This window comes from Cajanus cajan, chromosome 4 (genome assembly GCF_000230855.2).
Source record: "Cajanus cajan strain Asha chromosome 4, NIPB_CcT2T_4, whole genome shotgun sequence".
Taxonomy (NCBI): domain Eukaryota; kingdom Viridiplantae; phylum Streptophyta; class Magnoliopsida; order Fabales; family Fabaceae; genus Cajanus; species Cajanus cajan.
The window spans coordinates 61,904,118-61,925,411 of NC_138520.1; the positions used below are offsets into that span (position 1 = coordinate 61,904,118).

Below are 21,294 nucleotides of genomic sequence, written 5' to 3' on the forward strand. Positions count from 1 at the left end.
TGTGTTTTAGAGGGGATTATTTATTTTTTGAAAAATGGATTTTGTAAGAATGGCTTGGCCAATGGTAGGCTTAAGTGTTTAGGCTTGTTTGTTTAAACATTCATGAAGTTAATCAAATCTTGTTATTGACGTTGTGATTTGACAACTTAGATAACTTCCCTTGAACCTTTCTTTTTGAATTCGGTTCATGGTACCATCATGAATTTCTTTCGTTTTTTGATTGTCCTTATTTTTGCCTAAAACACCCTTTTGTGGCGTTTTAGCGGACTTTTGTTTTTGTTCATTTTTTCAACCCTAACTTTTGCCTAGGTCACCCTTTTCGTGGGATTCCTAGCGGGTCTTTTGCTCTTATTTTTGCGCAGCCCCCTTTTTGGGTTTCCTGCCGAGCTTCTTTTATTTTAAAAGATTTCTTTTTACCCATGATGGCACTTGTCAAGGCCAAGGAAAGGTGCTCTAAGTTGTCACGCACACTTCCACATAAAAATGATGCAGGTTTATTGTTATTAAGACAATTTTAACCTCATTCATGCTTATTCAAACAGGGTTAAAAATAATGTGGTCTAGAGATTTATTGCAAGCAAGAAAAGAAGCAATAAGAAATAATAAAGAATGATTTTATTATAATCATATAGGAAACATGTGCCCTATCGAGGCTCGGGGGTCGGGCTGTCCCCGAGGAGTAATCTCTAATAGTCATCGGGTCTATACATCCTTATCGGAAGAAGAAGAGCACTTGATGACGATGACCGGCCTTGACGCTTGTGAACCGGCCTTCCTAAAGATCTGGCTTAAAGAACGTCGAGAAGGATCTTGGTTCCTCTTCGTCCTTTGATCTTTATTAGGGTTGTATCCTAACCCTTGTTTCTCCGGATTATCTTTGATAATGGGTAGCTCTGGAGTCCCTTGGGAGTCCTTGCCAAGTCCTTGTCCGGGCAAGTATCCGTTCTTGGTGAGCATGGAGGCTACCTTCTTCATTTCGCGGGGAAACGTTTCGACATTGGCAATTTCCAATGCTTGGAAGGCGGTTTCTGAAGCTTCCTCCGCTGTATCCACATAAGGTATGGCAGATGGCTTGCTGATGAGTATGTCATCTTCAGCTTGTACGGTCACCAGCTTGTCACCCACTATGAACTTGATTTTCTGATGGAGCGTAGAAGGAACAGCTTTTGCATCATGAATCCAAGGTCGGCCAAGGAGACAGCTGTATGCCGGAGTAATGTCCATCACTTGAAATTTGACGTTGAAGATAGTGGGTCCAATTTGGATTGGAAGATTGATTTCTCCCACTACTTCTCTTTTAGATCCGTCGAAAGCTCGAACGATCATGTTGCTCGGGCGCATTTGGACTCCCTTGATTGCCACTTGATCGAGCGTTCTTTTTGGCATCACGTTCAAGGAAGATCCATTATCTACCAAGACTTTTGCGATGTGATACTCCTTGCACTTTACAGAGATGTGCAAGGGCTTGTTGTGATTTGATCCCTCGGCGGGGATCTCTTCATCGGTGAAAGTGAGGTGATCATTAGCCGTGATGTGACTAACAATCCCCTCAAACTTGTCTTGGGAGATGGTATGCGACACATATGCCTCGTTCAAGACTTTCAACAGAGCTTGTCGATGCGGTTCGGAGCATAGGATCAACGACAACAGAGTAATCTTTGCTGGCGTCTTATGAAGTTGATCCATGATGGAGTACTCGCTCTGTCGGATATACTTTAACAGCTCATCAGTCTCCTCGTCGGATTCTTTATTTTCCTCGGTTTTCTCCTTTTTTCCTTTATTCTTGGGAGCTTTATCATGAAGATCTTCGGGAGTGTAGATCCTACCACTCCTAGTCATGCCCCCAAGTCCAGCGATGTTGGAGATATCGCTGTCGGCAGAAGAATGGATGTCGTATATCCATGGCACAGCCTTATTTGATTCGTAGGGGAAAGGTCTTGGAGCAGTGATCCTTAATGGTGTTGGACCTTCCCCTTTATTCGTCTTGATTACCAACAACGGAGTTGATGTGCGCTCGCTTGGCGCGGTTGTTGGCTTACACTTAATAACAAATGGCGTGCGATCCATCTTGAACATACGCATCGATTATTTCTTTCTTTTTATTAATGTTTATTAATGAATTACTAGGAGGGATGTATGAAATGAATGACTCCTAGATCCCTCCATGATCTATATGCATGATATGAGATGATGATGTTGAATATGCATGCATTGTGTTTATTGAACTAAGCATTATCATGTTTTCGGGATGTCCCTAAGATGATGCATGATATTGCTTGGTTTTGGGTAAATATCATTTTTCTTTGTTTTTTGAATATATATTTTTTTTGTATTTTTAGGGTGAAATGGGAAACTACCTATATGAATGTGATGAAGGTAGATGTTAACACCATGTAATGGAAGATTCTTATTTCTATTTATTCTTATTTTAAAAGAATAGGAATGTTGTATGTTTAAAGAAATGCAATGTATGCTCATACAATGTCACATAATCAATGCACAAACAATTCACTCATCCACGAACAGTCACGAGCGAATCACGAGGTAGGGGTATCCTGCAGAAAAGTGCATTTTCAAGGAGGTTCTAACTGTTCTCACCGGTCTGAGGCCCCCAAGGTGCCCCCATTATAGGGACCCAATTCCTCTCGTCGTAAGCCGATGGAAAGCTCCAACGCACTGTCGGACTCGAGTTCATGGTTATCACCTTGAGTGATACTTTCCGACAACGGTCTACGGGCACCTATAGACCCATTCGACAACCGGCCGTACTAACATCCACTCCCTATGGCTTACCACTCATGCCCCCGGGTATAGAGGGAACTGTTGTGTGCAAAGGTTTGTGTGCAATTTATATTTCAAACAATTGCGGAAAATTAAACATACAACATTTATTAAAGCCAAATAAATAAAGCATGTTATCATACAAACAAGGGGTAATGAAGTAATTTTAACTATTATTTATTAAAAATAATCTGTCACTAAATGGGACTGACTCTCGAGGCTTCCCCAGCGGAGTCGCCATCTGTCGCCACCGGCCCGAAACAGGCTTTCGGCATTCGCGAAGGATGGTTGGACTCTTTTATTTGTTTAAAAATATGGATTGCTAGAATGACTTATTCTCAAACTGAGACCTTGTCAAACGAGCAATTTTATTAAAAGGCTCACCAATCCATGTTAATCCCAAGCGGGACCCTCCATGGATTAGCGGTTTTCATAAAAAGGAAGGGTTCATGGAGTCGCCACCAATGTTTTACTCAAAACATTGGAAAAAGAAGTTTAAGGCAATCGATTCAAAAATCGACTTCGGCCATGACAACCAGAGTCGGGTAAGGGAGTCGGTTACGCGTGGGGAAGGTGTTAGCACCCCACAGCGCCCCTTTCGGGTTCTCTATGACAGATTATTTCTAAAAATAATAGTGCGAAATTACTAAATTACCCCTATTTATTCTAAACAATTATAACTTAACTATCTACATGATGACAGTTAAATATACACACAGAAAGCAGTAAAAGGAAGGACTTAAGAAGAAACCTTTGAAGCGTGCTTTTATATTCAAGTAAAACTGGGAAGCTTTTTGGCGTTCCCTCGCTCTACAAGCCCGCTCACTCCCTCCTAGAAAATTTTAACTATGGAAATCCGGAGATTTCCCTTCGACTAAGTTCGAATCTCCAAGCTAAATGCTCGGAATTCCAGAACTTCGTCGGATCGACTCCCAGAGAGATTTCTAGGGCAGAACACTGCTCAAAAACCCCAGAATACTCAAGGAGGGAGTCAAAACTGTGTGGAAAAGTGTGGAATGACGTCCAAATGACGTCTTATTTATAGGGAACAGGCGCAATACGGGCCCTGGAGTCAATACGGTCCGTATTGAAGTTTTGAACTACAATACGGCCGTATTGAATTCAGTACGGCCGTATTGAAGTTCAAAAAACCTCAATACGGCCGTATTGAGTTCAGTGCAGCCGTATTGAAGTTCAGTGCAGCCGTATTGAGTTCAGTGCAGCCGTATTGAAGTTCAGAAACTTCAATACGGCCGTATTGAGTTCAGTGCGGCCGTATTGTAGTTTAAAATGTTCAATACGGCCGTACTGAACTTTTGGGAGGCCGTATTGGGCTTCATTCCCTCCACTTTCTTATTTTTTGCTACTCTAAGACCTCTAAACCTACAGATTGTCATCCACGATCTTCTAAGAGTTCCTTTGGCTGACTTTCCTTTGATCTTCGGGAGTCTCCGAGTCTTATTTCCGACCCGGACAATTTTAGGGGTCTACAGGACGTACCTTCAAAAAATAGTTAAAGGTTTCCCTCCCGAGTTAGTCAGCTCGGCCAAGGACGTACCTTCAAAAAATAGTTAAAGGTTTCCCTCCCGAGTTAGTCAGCTCGGCCAAGGACGTACCTTCAAAAAATAGTTAAAAGTTTCCCTCCCGAGATAGTCAACTCGGCCAAGGACGCAAATTTCCGAATGACCCCCATTTGGTTTTGCTTGAAAAGCAAAGCATTTCCGAATGACCTCCATTCGGTTTTGCTTGAAAAGCAAAGCATTTCCGAAGACCCCCATTCGGTTTTGCTTGAAAAGCAAAGCATTTCCGAATGACCCCCATTCGGTTTTGCTAGGAAAGCAAAGCATTTCTGAATGACCCCCATTCGGTTTTGCTTGAAAAGCAAACCATTTCCGAATGACCCCCATTCAGTTTTGCTTGAAAAGCAAAGCATTTCCGAATGACCCCCATTCGGTTTTGCTAGGAAAGCAAAGCATTTCCGAATGACCCCCATTCGGTTTTGCTTGAAAAGCAAACCATTTCCGAATGACCCCCATTCAGTTTTGCTTGAAAAGCAAAGCATTTCCGAATGACCCCCATTCGGTTTTGCTAGGAAAGCAAAGCATTTCCGAATGACCCCCATTCGGTTTTGCTAGGAAAGCAAAGCATTTCCGAATGACCCCCATTCGATTTTGCTTGAAAAGCAAAGCATTTCCGAATGACCCCCATTCGGTTTTGCTTGAAAAGCAAGCATTTCCGAATGACCCCCATTCGGTTTTGCTTGAAAAGCAAGCATTTCCGAATGACCCCCATTCGGTTTTGCTAGAAAAGCAAAGCATTTCCGAATGACCCCCATTCGGTTTTGCTTCAAAAGCAAGCATTTCCGAATGACCCCCATTCAGTTTTGCTTGAAAAGCAAAGCATTTCCGAATGACCCCCATTCGGTTTTGCTAGGAAAGCAAAGCATTTCCGAATGACCCCCATTCGGTTTTGCTAGGAAAGCAAAGCATTTCCGAATGACCCCCATTCGATTTTGCTTGAAAAGCAAAGCATTTCCGAATGACCCCCATTCGGTTTTGCTTGAAAAGCAAGCATTTCCGAATGACCCCCATTCGGTTTTGCTTGAAAAGCAAGCATTTCCGAATGACCCCCATTCGGTTTTGCTAGAAAAGCAAAGCATTTCCGAATGACCCCCATTCGGTTTTGCTTCAAAAGCAAGCATTTCCGAATGACCCCCATTCGGTTTTGACTTTGGCACTACCAAGCATAATAGTTTCGCTTAATTATTTCTTGTTAGCAGCAGATACGTGAAGTTAGCAATCATAAGGACGATCCAAATCACCATTCATTCAACAATACGATTCGAACAAAAAAGCATCATTTCATTGACATAATGGAGGCTCTACCGGCCCCTTGTCTACATTCGTACTTAAACCTATGCAAACACCTAAGTAGAATCTATACAACAACAACCTAAACCTATTCATCAGGATTAACTTGGTTATCTTGCACGTCCGCCTCGGGGTCGTCATGTTCGGTAACAGGATTGTCATCTTCTTCACCCTCCTCCTCGGTTGACGCACGAGAATCCTCCTCAACTCGGGGGTTGGCACTCGGTTCTGCGTCGTCAGGACCCGCTCCCTCGGGCATCTCCGCAAACGGCATGTATGACCCTTGGTAAAAATCGCATGCCATGTCAAATTCGAAGTCCTCCGGAAATTGACCGAAGTGCTTCGCCTGCCGAACGGCATGTTTAAACCCAGCTTCGTGCTGAGCAACAATTTTCTCCTTGGCCTTCTCTTTCAGCTGGTCATACTCAGATCGTGCCTCCTCCAGTCGGCGACGTTCTTCGTTAGCGGCTTTCTGAAGCTCCAAACGAAGCGTATCGTTGTCGCGCCTAACCAGGTCCAATTCGGCAGCTAGATCTCGGTTCCTGGCTGTCACCTGTTCGTTCACAGAAACAGCCTCGGCAACGACCCTCTCGGACTCGGCAAGACTTTGTTTCAGAGTCATCAACTCGTTGGTCGGCTCCATTGCTAGATGGTGAGCCAAGGCTAATGCGCGTGTTTGCAGTTCACAAAAATGTTTCCACTTGGTTTTAGCATCAAAACCAGCCAAAAACTCCTGCCCGAAAGGTGACACAGCATCGGACCGAACCAGAAAATCAGCTGTTACATTATCGTCCAAGAAACCCCGAGACATTAATTGAGGCGGCACGACAATGATAGTCCGATTGGGCGAGGCTTCAGCCGTTGCCTTAGCTTTCTTGGAATTGTCCTGTCGCTCTTCAGAACCTTTCCTCTTCGAGCGTTCCCGGTCGGCACCCTTCCCTTTTTTTCCCTTCTTTTTCTTGCGTTCGGGAAGTGGAGGCACTCGGTCATCCCGGTTTGGCTGAGGGGTGGCTGCAACAGTAGATGTCCCTACTCCCCCAGCCTGTTTCACCTGCTTCACTCGTGCAGCAAGCAGGCTCCGAATGTCCAACTCGTCAGCACCACTAGCAACCATGATTCCTGCAAAGAATCCAAGTAAACATCAATAGGAATTAAATTTACAGGCAGAATGGGACAGATCACGTACCTATCAGGTCGTTCCACCATCGTGGAGACTCAACTATGTTAATTAAAGACCTAATCGGCAGACACCGAGGAAGCCGAAGTAACAACTTCAAATCCTTCTTCTCTTCGGCCGACAGCATGCTCTTCGGTACCACATCGTAAGGCCGAGGGGCGCGAGTCCAGTACAATGGAAATAAACTCCCCTTCTCGTCAAAAAAGAAGCGACGTCCGTTCGGCCGGATAGTGACTCGGAAAAAGCCAGCCTTGAAGTTCTTGTAGGAGGAAGTGAAACTATCCAACAGTAGGTGAGTGCTCACTCGGCTTAAAGAGAGCCACTTGGCCAATATAGTGGGTTTCGAGGAGTAAAAGTACAGAAAAAGAAGGGGAGAGAGCTTAATATTAAGACACCTACACAAATGCTTGAACCCTTGCAGTTGTGCCCAGCTGTTCGGATGCAATTGAGTCGGCGCAACATTTAACACCCTCAATACCCCATAGTAAACTCGTCAAACGGCAGTTTCACCTTAAGATCCCGAACCAGACAGTCGTACATGTAGAACGACTCCATTCTAGCGCCACTCTGATCCAAGCAAACCATATCGGGGTCCGGGAAAGCATCGTTTCGGCATGACCGAACCCCAATCGGGTACGGCTCCTCCTTGGTATCAAATGTTAAGCAGCTCGTATAATCCAATAGATTCGTGATCATGCTAGAGTCGCGGTAGCACGAGAAATAAGAAGTTACTTCTCCATTCACCCACTCGTACCCAGGCACATTGGATGGACCATATCGCTGGCGATTTGACACTCGTCTGGTCTCCTCTTGAACCCCTGAACTCCCACTGGTAGAAGCCTCCCCTGAAGGCGAAGTACTCCCATCCGGCCCTTCGGAACGAATGGGAGATTCAATTAAACTTGAATTGCTCGGGTTACTGGACGAAGACCCCTCGGACGACGATGGCCGAGAACTGCTAGCCGAAGAGTGCGCAGAAGAAGTGTTAGCCATATCAATAAAAACTTACCAATTTTCCTCAAGAATCGCACTGGTTCGGCGCGTCGGTCTCGAAAATCTGCAGTCCCCTAGTTCGGCAGAAAGCGATAGGCGTGGGAGGCCCTACCACTCACCTATATATATATAGCAAGACAAAAGGGCGGGAAAATTCAAAATGTAACCGTCAGATCATCAAGATCCAACGCTGGAGATCGTCCCAACCCCTTGACTTCCCACAACTTCATTTGGATTCAATACCCTTACGAAAAGGTACCCTCTTCGCAAGGCTAGGGGGCAAGTGTACCGGTAAGACCATTCGGACACTCGGTTCGGCCATTCGGCCGCCTCATGACCAACGCCTGTTCAGCACCTAAAACGGCCGAATCAGGTTGCCGATTGCCATTCGGCCACTAGGAGATCCATAAGACTTAGACTTACCCTAATAAGAGGAAGAAATTAACTCATAATCAGGGATTAAGGACTAACCACATCAACAAGACAATTAGAGGCGTATTACCTAATCTGGTAATCCTGTTGCAGGGCCCATGGGAATCCAGGCCCATAAATGTCAGTATAAATAGCGCGTGTCACGAGGTAAAGTCACTGTTCATTAATTACTCTAGATATTCGTGCTTGTCCTAACTTGAGCGTCGGAGTGCCTTTTGCAGGTACCTGACCCCTCCTCATATCGGATCGGAGCGCTCGTTCGGCCATCCCCAGACTACGAGAAGATTACTGGTGTACCCTTCAGACAGGTACAGTCAGCATTTCATTAATAAGTTTGTGGAGTGAAAAATATATAGGATAAGTCCAACTGGAAATGATCCTCACCAATTGAAAAATCTGTAGTGTCCAATTTAACAATCATGAACAAGTAGATTAAAATCAATGTTAAGGATCTTGGCATGGTGTCTTATGTTATTTTTTGGTCTCTCTCTACAGTGTCCAACTAAAGTGCTACACCCACTTTGTCCAGGTTATCAAATAGCCACGAAGCTATCTCAAGTCTTAAAAGCATCCATCTATTAAAGCATTGTTAAGTAACAATATCAGGCTTCTGACCTATTCTAGTCATTATAGCATTATATCAAACACATTTTGAGCTTCTCTGTCCCTTCTATACACAATCGACAAACCATTATGTTAAAGGTTTATTAGCCTGGATCCATATTTTCTTTATGCATTTTCCTTTAGAAATTGAGTTACATCTTTTAATTCAACCGCGATGCAGTCTAAACTTTGTAGTAGACAATCCTCAAGTGACACCATTTGCTTTCAGGGTTATGTAATTGTTTACTGATAATACAAGCTAGACAGATTATCTAGAAGAATAACAAAAGTATAAATATTCAGCTTCACAAGAATATGAACCGCTTCAGATGGTCTGTGCCAACAATATATATATATTTCATTTTATCTATGCATTGCTGTATCACAATCTCAAGTAGTACTTATATATATATATAAAGAGAAAAAAAAAAGAGAGTAGATAGCCGAATAACATCCTTCATGCAGTTATTATTTGATGGATTATTTTATTTGTATTTTGTAAAAATATAATTTTTATCAGAAGTGTATAATATAATTTTATTGATGAAGTCTTTATTTATAGAAAAAAATTGTCATACAAAATCAAATATTGATATTAGCTTATTCTAAAAACAAGAAAATAAATCATAAAATAATCAAAACAGCCTAGATCTAAATATTTGAAACATAAATAAAAGATTCTTATAAAAAACTAATTTATTCTCCTAAAAATATTTATGTACATTCCCAACACTCCTTCTCGACTGAATATCTTTATCACCTAATTTAAATTTGAATTTCAAAATCTATCTTTTCTCTTTTTGATCAGTTTCTTCTTTTTGTGATTTTTATTACAATCCTTCTTGAGTGAAACCACTTTATCATTTGTCTCAAACTTCTCTTTCGAAGGTAATTTTTCATTATCTTCATTCTCCTCTTGATCATCAAATTTCTTTTGAAAACATGCATATTTGTGCTCTTCACTTGTATCTTCATTTATAATTGGCTCCTCCTTCTCCAAATTTAAAGCAAAACTCTTGTCTTTCATATGAACATTGAACATTTCTTTATTGTTTATGTCTTTAATCGCACGATTTTTATCTTCAAATAATACTTTATAGCTTTTTTCCAACAACCGTGAAACACTCAACAAATTTTGATTAATATCATGAACATATAAAAACATCATATAATAATTTCAAACCCGAATGACTTTTAATAACAATTGTTTCTTTGCCTTTTACTGTAAAGTGTGCTCCATTCCTCATTTGGACTTTAGAGATATCAGTTTTGTTGAGCTCTTTGAAGAGTTCTCTATCAATAATCCAAGCTTTTGAGGGTTTTTTTGGTCATAAAACATGACATTGAAAGTAGTTGTTCTTCTTCTTGTTGTTGATCTTTAGTAATGTTGACTTCTTCTTGTTGCTCATGAGATTTGCATACATATTTTAGGTGTCCTAATTATTTGCACTTGTTACATTTTGAATCAAGTCTCTACCAACATCTTTAGATGATTAGTCTTTTTGCAATAAGGTCAAGGTGGAAAAATTTTAGTGCTATTATTTTAACTATTCTCTTGGAACAATTCCTTCTTCTTGTTTTTGCCACCATTGTTATTTTTTCATTTGGCTAAATATACACCCTCCACAGTTACTTTTTGTCTCATAAGCCTCATTTGTTCTAATGTTTGCAATGTATGTAACACCTTTGCCAAAGTGATTTTACTCAAGGCCACTATTGAAGCTTCATATCTTTTAGGTATAGTTACTAGAATTTTTTCAACAATTCTAGAATCAAGAAATTGCATTCCTAATAATTGTACCTTATTAACAATACTAAGCAATTTGTTTGAGGATTGTTTGATTGTCTCAATGTCCTTCATTCTTTGTATCTCAAATTCTCTCATTAAATTTAATATTTGCATGCTTCGGATCATTTCATCTCCAACATATTCTTCCTTCAGATAATCCCAAATTGCTTCTACCGATTTAAGAGTCATGATTCTAGGGAAAACATTTTATGAAACACATGCAAAGGGACAACTTTTTGCCTCTGCCTTCTTAATTTTCTTTTCCTTGTGAATTTTCATTTGGGTCACAGTAGGATTGCCTGGCAACGCGAAAACATCATAATCTTCTTCTATAACTTCTCATAGATCTAAAACTTTTAGATATGTCTCCATTCTCATCGCCCAAAGATCATAACTTTCTCCATCAAAATTAGGTGGGGAAATTTGTGAAAAGTTTGTTTCTGCTTCCATCTCTATAGGTCGTAACCTTAGCTCTAATATCAATGATGGATTATTTTATATTTATATTTTGTAAAGATATAATTTTTATCTGAAGAACATAATCTAATTTTATTCATGAAATCTCTACTTATAGAGAAAATTTGTCATACAAGATCAAATATTGATATTATCTTATTCTAAAAATAAAGAAATAAATCCTAAAATAATCTAAAAAAAACTAAATCTAAATATTTGAAACATAAAAAAAAAAGATTCTTATAAAAAACTAACTTATTCTCCTAAAATCTTTAGGCATATTCTCAACATTATTTCCCCTGTGCATGTTCCAGGAAAGAAAAAAAAAATCTGGAGAGGGGTAAATGGTAGTTAAGATATACACTGCCCGCACCACAGCAACTTCCGTACATGAAAAATAGAACAGAAATATTGCTTCTGGTTTAATGAGGTGAACAACAATAATCCTAAGTAGCTTAAACTGATCTCTGGCTGCACATTTATGCTTTAATTGGTAGTTCCTTGTAAGTATAAGTGATCCCTCGATCACCATTTACCACTTGCCCACTACCTCTCAATATCCTGCATTATAGTGTATGATTTAGTCAAGCTTAATTGCTAGAAAATTCATCAATAATTGCAAATGTTTGTTCAGTTAATGTTGTATTTTCTTTGAATAAACAAAAACAAAGAGGCATTGGAGAATTCCTTACCATCTATTGGTTAACAATCCTTCAACTCCGACAGGACCTCTGGCATGAATTCGGCTTGTGCTTATTCCAACCTGATCAGCAATGAAACCAAGAACAGTTGAGAAAATATGAATAACTGTGCTTCTACTATTACAACATGGTTATGGAAAGTACATCACCTCTGCACCAAGGCCAAAGCGTGCTCCATCACAAAACCTTGTACTCGCATTGTGGAATACAGCGGCACTGTTTGTGCATCAAGCAAAAATGCATATTCCTTGGTCAGCAACATCAAGTCTAGAACTAGACTTATTCTAGTTATGCTTAGAAACAAAATGAATCATGAATGCTAATTACAGTTAAAGGAATTATGTCCAAATGAAATATGATAGGAGACCTCAATGGACGTTAGAAGCAAAACTGGAGATTTTCAAGAAGCTATTTGCTAGGGACTTGGGTATTATGCAGTGTCTAAATCCCGTATCGAGTAGTGCTTGGATGCTTATAAATTGGTACCAGAATTGGTTAAAGGTTGAGTGGAGGAGATATGGGTGATGAAAAAAGTATCAAGATCCTCTAAAGTGAAGTGTCCCACATTATAGATTAAAGTGTCAATTAATATTAATAGAAAGAAAATCAACAGAATGAATTCTCAAAGATCCATGATTGGTTACATAGATACTTGTCCAGAAACAACCAACTCTTATGCCACTTAATGGATTTGAAGTTGAACACAACATTATGTTCGGTCATGTAGACTAGATTCTTTATGTCGTGTTACTTCAACATTCTCCCACCATATGGTTTTTTTGTTTCCCTCTACGTAAGAGTTGTTTTCTTTCTCGTGTTATCATGCATCTTTGGAGGACATTTTTCTTCTCTTCTACAACCTGCTTCCTAATGATCTCATTCTTGATCTTATCCATTCTGATATGACCATAACATCTTCATATGTATGTGATAATGTTATGTTCATGGTATTGTTTACCCTACAAATTCTGTTCCATTAAAGGATTAACAACTCTATCTATATACTTGTATTTTATACAATTCTAAGTAATTTTTCTTTCTTTCTTTTTTATCAGTAGTTATCAACCTCACACTTTACACTTTAGAAGTGCACTGCACACATTATAGGATCCAAATACAAATAAAAAATAAAAGTAGACAAAAAGTGTGTTATAAATATCGATAACATACTTGTTACATTAATATTTACATTTTTATTAAACAGACGAAACAAGCCACAACTTAAGTGCCTATGTAATAAAAAGAAGTTCCACTGTTTCAAAAAAGTTTTTTAATCTTTACACTACCAACCTCATGGGATAACCAAATTTTTATTTTCACAAATATATAGATAAGTAAAAGCATCAAATGTAAAGATTAGAAGTTGGGACAAATGAAATATCCAATATAAATGACATGTTCAAATTTTAGAAATTGAAGAGGATAGTGATTCAGACAAATTATTAGTATCTCTTGGAACTTGGCACTGGCAGCAAGGGTCAAAAATGTTTTCTGAAGAAAAAAAATCAACATTTACCTGTCAACCTGACGCAAGAAAGCTTCAGCAACTTCAGAATCTTCGGCAACAACGCATTCGGTATGACCACTGCAGAAACAGGAAAGAAATAAATAGATTTTTCAGATAATACTGTTTATGTATAGAGAATCAAAACGTAGATTTTGCAGGGAAACCGAAACTTGCCTTCCATGATGATGTATGTGGTCAATGGCCGCAGATACATCATCTACAACTTCAACTGTACAAGCCAGTGTGCTATACTCCAAGTGAAAAGAGTGCGTTTCAGAAATGTTTAATATAGCACTGGCTCTTGGTCCACCATATAATTGAACGCCTGCAAATTGATTAATGTACAGCAATCATGTTATCCCTTTTTACATGTTTTCCTGTTTAACAGCATGGTCTAGACCATCCATGTCCAAATAATCTTTTAGAAAATAAAACCACTTCATTTAAATAAATAGAATGAAATTAATTTTCAGTTTCATAAACTCTCAAACTGTTTCCCTCAGGAAGTCAACAAAATGATCACCTGCAATTATATATGATAACAGTTAAACTTTTTTCTCTCTCTAATGTCTCAAAGTTGACAATCAATGTGTAATTTGTCCTCTCGTGGGCAATTCACCCTTTAATTAAAGTTTCTTTTAATTATTTAATATACATATTTTCTCTCTTGATTTTAAATGGATTCTCTCTTAAGTTATAGTTATATTCTTTAAAATTCAAACTATTTTTTAAGAAAATAAAACATGTTCAATGCACCGAATAATCATATTTATAATCTTTAAGATTTTTTACTAACAGAAAATATTACAAAAACAACAAAACTCAAATCTAAAATTTTGTGCATATTACCTTAACCTTACCACTAAGCTAAATGACAGGATTAACATTTAAATACCAATATTTACGATATCAGAAATCATAATTTTTTCATCTAATTATGTAAAGGTTGTTAGAAGAAGCCAAGAAGAATTAGAAAAAGAGTACAAAAACTCTAACTTGAATGCATGTTTTGTTCATCATAAATTTATTCGTAATAACCAAAGGCAAAACCTTCACGCTGGAGTTCAGCAACAAGCTCATCAAGTCCACCATTCCTTGACAGATCTATGTGTACAAGAAGGGTTTCCTAAGAACATCAGCACACAATATTGAAATAAGCAGACCCTATAGATTCAATATACATAATGAATGGCAAATGAAGAAAACTCAAGGAAATATGGATGTAGATGAACATGCAATAGAGGAGGCATTCCAGGGGATGTAAAGTGTAATTACCATTGCATTGCATGCCGCAGGGTAATCAGTCTTTGCATCCCTAATAATCTTCTTTGCCATATCAATATTAGCTGTTTTGTCTACATATACATGACATATTCCATCTGCATCATAAATAAAAAGAAATTTAATAAAATCCTACAAATGTAATTTTAACAAAAAATAGGAAACGTAAATACATATATTACCAGCATGACCAAGAACAGGAATCTTTGTAGAATCCTTGATTTGAGAAACAAGCTTATTACTGCCTCTGGGGACCACAAGATCTATCACATCATCAAGCTGTGGCAAAGTATAATTAGTTGAAAATCATCTAAAACAAGTAATTTTTAGGGATTTTACTTGCCTTAAGCAGGTCTGGAATTTCTTCTCTTGAAGTCACAAGCCCAATGATTTTGCTGCCAACTGTATCTGGAATAACTGAAGTAATGACCTACAATAATGACGAAACCGAAGATGAAAACATATTTATAAACCAAAATTATGGCAAAATACAACAGACAATTCTTATTTAGATTAATCAGATTAAAAACACAACCTGGTCTACAAAAAATTAGACAAACCTTGTGTAAGACTGCATTTGATCGTTTGGCTTCCTTTCCTCCTTTAAGGAGCAAACCATTTCCACTTCGAATTGCCAAAGCAGCTATCTATTAATCCATTTCAACAATTATGTTAAAGATCAATATTCAACACACTGAACAAATTCAAAACTTACTTGATCAGTATCACTAGAGTCAAAAATCAAAATATTAGGTCTCTACTTGATCACATCTTGGACATTTTTATTGAAGATGGAGGATGGATAAGAAGTGAGAATGAATAGGGTCTCCTAACCTGAACAAGGGCATCGGGTCGAGACTCAAATATAACCAGGAGAACACCTAAAGGACATGATATTTTCTCCAGGATGAGTTTATCTGCTAGCTGGACACAATGAGCAGAATCAGAATTGCCAAAATGAATGTTGAGAAGTAGGATGCATGTCTTAATAACATTTTCTATAATTTGTTATTGAATAATTGCAAAAGTCAAATGGTGGAAACAATTGCTGTAAAAAGAAAACTTTCGAATATTAAAACACCACAGAACCAATTTCATGTGTTACTTGTATACTAGCATTAACATAATTATATAGGGGGTTTTGACCTCAGTTCTCTTTAAAATCTGACCAATGGGTTCTTCCATGTCTGCCAGCATGCGAACAGACCTTACAAGACTAGAGATCTGAAGAATACAAAAACCAAGGTCAAACAAAAGCATGCTCAATCAAAGAGAAAATTCCAAAACTAGCTGTGAAAAGTTTGCAGTTGGTGTTGTTTGGATATGACACTAACAAAAAGCTGGACAAGTTATCTTTCATTTTTTCACTTCAGTAAGTAACCAATACAGTTCTTACCTTCTCAGGTCTCAAGGTTAAACGTGATATGAGTGATTTCTCAAATCCACCCTCCTCTGCATCAGCGACGTCAGCTCCATTCTCAAGCCTTATCATACTTTCATGATTCTCGATTGCATCAGCCATTGCCAGCAATATTTTCCTCCTTTCTTCAGACTTTAGGACCTGAAACCCGAAGCACCAATTATATATTACAAACGAGTCTACATGCGTTCACTTTGTTGGCAATAACAAAAAAGAAATTAGTGTAGGTGGAATAGCCACTTTAAGAAATTCATGAAAGTGAACCCTTCCCTTCGCATTTTAAATATGTAACTTTACTTACTTGAAGTCGTCTAGAACTATCACGTGCTGAAACTGCCATTTCATGAGCACTGACTTCCTTTATGCTAGTCCACAAATGAGCATCTTTGTGAAAGACGGTACCAATTCTTTCGCCTCGAAGCACTCGTATGATGTTGTCTGTAGCATAGCCACTTCAACAGAGGTTGAAATGCAATTTGAAGTCAGCTAAAATGAAAAATTCCTTATGCATGCTTGTACATAGGAGGTCCATGTATGTATATTGGTAGAAGAAAGAAAATTACTGAGAACAGAATTCTGAATATGTTTTTATCACTTGAACTGGAGGGTAAAAATGGAGTGCTCCTTTTTCCCAATTAACAAACAAGGAAATGAGTATGGAGTGGACATGATCACATGAAGTTAGTGGAACATCTACATGGTCAGATCAACCGGATGCATATCCATTAACTTAAAATGAAGAATGCAGTTTAACAACCAATAAAAGGAAATAATCCTTTGAATCCTGATGCGTTATCCACAATTTTATGATTGGGAGAATTAAGTAGTCGACAACTCTCTCCAATAGTCAAAACAAATATAAATTAATTAAAATTTAAAACAATGTCACTCTAGGTATGTTGGATCTAAAGTAAAATGGAAAGTAGTTAGTTTCAGTTTCAATATTTCCCTACATCAGTAAAATTTTTAGCTTAAAATCGAAGGTACCTAGTAATAATCACAGGTGTGCCAGCATAAGCAGCACAAACAGCAGCATTAACTTTAGCAGTCATTCCCCCTCTGCCCAATCTTGATTTGTCTCCAAAAGTAATTTCTCTTTGATGCTTTTCTTTTACATATGTATGAATTAACTTTGACTTGGGGTCAGTTGGAGGGCCACTATAAAGACCCTCAACATCACTCAATAGAACAAGGAGGTCAGCTTTAAGTTCCAGAGCCAATAGTCCAGCCAAACTGTCATTGTCCCAGAAGATACCAGAAGAATCCTGCAGACAGTTCTTGCCCTTAAAGGTAATTATTAAATGTCACAAAACCAAGAAAACCAAACTAATATTTCTTAAAAAAAGACAGAACAAAAAGAGAGAGAGAGAGAGCAAGTTTTCTGGAAGGAAAATTTGAGTAAGGAAAAGCAGCATACCTCGTAGGGCGCCTTCCTAGTACTAACAGCATCATTTTCATTGAAAATGGGGATAACCCTTAAATCTAATAACGAGTTCACAGTGTCTGACAATTGTTTTCTGAAAGCTGTATCCCTGAAAAACCCATCATTCACTAGAAGTTGGGATGAAGTTACATCAAGCTGCACCAGACAAATGACATATCAACATCTATATAGAGGAAACGATTAGATTTATAAAACACCTGTAATGCATTATCGCAAAATATACAAATTTAAGATTCGGGACATATTGAATATGCAACTTATTAATTTTGTGTGCACCTGACTAAACATGATATCATAGAGAGCCATGAGACTACTCTGCCCAACAGCTGCACATGCTTTTCCATCAAGATCTCCTTGTGGCTTTTGAAGATCTGAAAAACTGCAATAACAAATGAACGCTTTATTTGAGACTTACCTTTTCCTCCTCTATCTGTCAATCTACCTGGCTCAAACTGATAGAAACATGAAAAAGTTTGTACAAGTTCCTTCTCAATCCTATACTGATCTAATGCTAATTCAACATTACAAAAGGAACAAAACTACAAGAAGCATCCAAAAAAGTTGAATTACTTCTTCATAAACAATGTTTTTAAGAATTTACCACAACTTTTTTTTTTTTTTTTTTTTTTTCTGTTTGATACAAGAACAGAGCCACTATGAATAACTCACAATTTTTTTAAGGAACATAACTTTTACAAATTGATGTAACTGAAATATGTACTAGTTTTTGAGGGAAAGTTTGATGCCCGTCTTTGAGAAATATGTCATTACTGCAGCAAAAGAGGTATTACAAAAACCTGCTATTGACCAATCTGCGATATCTTAGTCTTTGCCGGCCAAGACCAACTGCGCCTGAAGTCACCAATATAACCTCATAATCCATATTATTTAGTTCCTTAAGCTGCAGGAAAAATTGCTTTCAGTTACAACAAAAAAATACATGATCACTGAATATCAAACACATGTAAACTATGTTTAGTCCAGCCAGCTATCCTTCCATAGAATGAATTATACGGGTAAAGGAATTAATTAGAGCCGCTTCACCTATTCACCATATTCCTTATTTCGTGAAGTTTTTTTTATTTTATATTTTATTTTATGTATATATTAATACAGAAAAAGAAAACATTCGAATAAATATTAGGGTATTTTGCTGGATTCGGATCTGCTAGGTCTTTAACGTGCTATTCAGATACAAGTTTGAATTCATTATACGAATGTACGGATGTTATCAATTAGAGTTTCTATGATATAAATAATACTGTACCTGCTCGCAGAGAGCTCCAAGTCTTCCCAATGCTAATCTTCCATCACTGCGAGTAACCACAGCTGTTCCAACCTATAAGCACGAGTAATAAATAAATGATTTATTAAAAGAACGATATTAAAATAAATAGTTTCACTGATGATATACTAAATTATTAACACACAACATGTGAACTATCCCATAGAATCATGTATAAAAGTAAAAATCCAATTTGATTTAGTTCAACAAAAGTGACAATTTCCAGGCAATCTCATTTTCCTAGTTCATCAAGGGAAGAAATATATTAATTATAAAAACATACAATTAATAAATATTTCGAAAACAAAAATCATGGCCATAGCCAACAAAGATCAGTCTAAATATCAGAATATTACTCATACCTCACAAAAATCTAAGTTTCAATCTTATTGCTAATACAAGAATTTTCTGATAGAGAACAAAAATAATCATGGTTGTACTATATCATAATCTTGTTGGCGTATGATAAATCACGTTCTAACTTTCGTAAACTGTTAAGATCAAAATCGTGCAAACTTTTATATATGAACAAAAATCAAGGCATCACAAGAGTTGATCTTGATCCCATGCAGACGTAACACCAATCCCATAGTTTTCAATTTTCAACTTTAAAAATAAGAGAAAAATTATTTTCTAGGTTTCCTACAGACAACACAGATTTCACATAACGAAACAGTTGATGTGTCGTTGTTGATGGTGCAATGTGATTGATTAAAGTGAGAGAGACCTTGACGACAACGCGCTTGACACTCCTGACGAAAGCTCGAGTGGGATCCATTGGTGAGAAGTGAAGAAGAAGAAGGAAGTGTTGAAGTGTTGTGTTTGTTTTTGTGATAAATGAAGCAGGAGTTTGAGGGTACGACAGACGCGACGAGCCTACCACGTATTAAAAGGCCTTTTCTGTTGTACATACAATGCACTCACGGATTCCCTTGGGTGGACACAATCCGTGATGCACCTGACCCACTGCCTAACTAACACCTGGCTAACGCACCCACCTTCTGATTAAGCTTTTCACCGTCCTACGAATAATTTTTAAGCATGTCATGCATTTTATTTATTAGAATAATTTTGGATGAGAATCATTGTAGAAATTTTTTTTTTTTGGGAATATTTTTTAATGAGAAGATTTTTATATGTTTTATTTTAATATGTTTTATGTTTATTTTTAAATTATATTTTAATATAACATTTTCATAATATTTGAAAATAAATTTATATCAACAATTTAAATTATTCATCATAATTTTATAGTATAATTTATATTTTAAAATTATTTAATTATTATTGTACTTCTAGTGGCTCATAGCTTGCCTTTAGTTCGGCCTAATGTTGATATGATACACATAAGTCTTTCTTGTTGAAGTTTCTTCTCCTATTGCTTGAAGTTTGTGGAGTTGTGTACCCTCGACAACTCAAGATCGACCTCTAGCTTGAATTGAAGGCTCAATGCCAACCTCTAGATTGGCATGATGGCTTAAGGTCAACCTCAAGCTGATCAACTTGATCCCAACTCGTACGGTCTAAGACTAACCTGTAACTCATTTTGGAGAATATCTTTTTAGATTGATCACTTTCAGGTTGATCACTTTTGAGATGATCTCCCCTAGCTAAATTGCCTTTAAGTTGAACACTCCAAGTTGACTACCTCAAGTCAACCTCCCCAAGAGCTGACTACTTCTAAGTTAACCTCCTCAAGCCAACCATTTTTAGGTCGATCTTCCCAAATCAATCACCTATAGGTTGAATGCTCCAAGTCAACCACCCCAAGCTAACCTCCTAGGTTGACCACTTTCGAGCAATGAAGTGCCTTGGTTGGATGTTGACACTATAGACCTTATAATTAGTAACTGGTACGATTATTACCAAAGACCAAGATGTAAACTTTTATTTTAGTAGGCAACAAGGTAACTACCCACGTCTTGTGTTATGTGATGAGAGTGGAACTTGTTGTAAACGAAAAGGGCGTCAAGGAGGAAGTTAAAAGACGAAGGATTTTAGGTTAAAACTAGGTTTTATTTCTAATGATTTAAACATATTGTCAAGTCAAAAGATGATCTCCTGAATTTAGAATTTTAGTACTAACAAACAAAGTATTTTTATAAACAAGAAATGTTTGTGAAAACATCTTTGAACATATGTTTGAAAAACTTATTAGATAAAGTGTAAGACATAGATCGTCTATAAGATGTTGAAAAACTTATCAAGCTTTGTTATTTAGTATGGAAAGTTGATAAGTATCTTCCTTGATTAGATAAGAGAGACCATTTGATGAAATTCATTTAATACTCATATTAAATGAGTCAAACGGTCACCTGTTACCACAAGGAAAGATGATAAAGATAGATGAAACAAACTTGTGAGTTGGATTTAGTGTTATAATGGTCATCTTCCTTAAGCTACTATATAAGAATATTCAAAACACAAGAAAGATAGAGACAATAATTTTAAGTGATACATATGCTTTCTATAAAAGCATACTCTCTATAAATCTATTCTTTATTGTAAACAATTATTACTCTGTATTGGTTGTATAATGTCTAAGTGAAACGAAC

The 21,294-nt window shown here is 37.6% G+C and overlaps 1 protein-coding gene across 3 annotated transcripts; it reads right to left on the reverse strand.

Annotated features, from left to right (window-relative positions):
* Positions 1 to 11,338: 11,338 nt before the first annotated feature.
* Positions 11,339 to 19,630, reverse strand: LOC109800085 (delta-1-pyrroline-5-carboxylate synthase). 3 transcript variants are annotated; one of them, XM_020360772.3, is made up of 20 exons: positions 19,467 to 19,630; positions 18,722 to 18,793; positions 18,252 to 18,355; positions 17,731 to 17,833; positions 17,428 to 17,589; positions 16,998 to 17,293; positions 16,312 to 16,462; positions 15,987 to 16,151; positions 15,737 to 15,814; positions 15,425 to 15,514; positions 15,151 to 15,237; positions 14,934 to 15,020; positions 14,773 to 14,869; positions 14,585 to 14,688; positions 14,360 to 14,435; positions 13,484 to 13,634; positions 13,319 to 13,387; positions 11,952 to 12,018; positions 11,794 to 11,864; positions 11,339 to 11,662 (listed from the first exon to the last, which is right to left on the reverse strand). In XM_020360772.3, exons 1-20 carry the CDS (start codon positions 19,515 to 19,517, stop codon positions 11,581 to 11,583), a joined length of 2,163 nt encoding a protein of 720 aa, XP_020216361.1. In that variant the 5' UTR covers positions 19,518 to 19,630; the 3' UTR covers positions 11,339 to 11,580. The 3 variants fall into 3 exon arrangements, with proteins under 3 accessions (XP_020216361.1, XP_020216363.1, XP_082928875.1); XM_020360774.3 differs by having other exon boundaries at positions 16,998 to 17,275; positions 19,467 to 19,628; XM_083072749.1 differs by lacking the exon at positions 19,467 to 19,630 and adding an exon at positions 19,102 to 19,368.
* Positions 19,631 to 21,294: the final 1,664 nt, after the last annotated feature.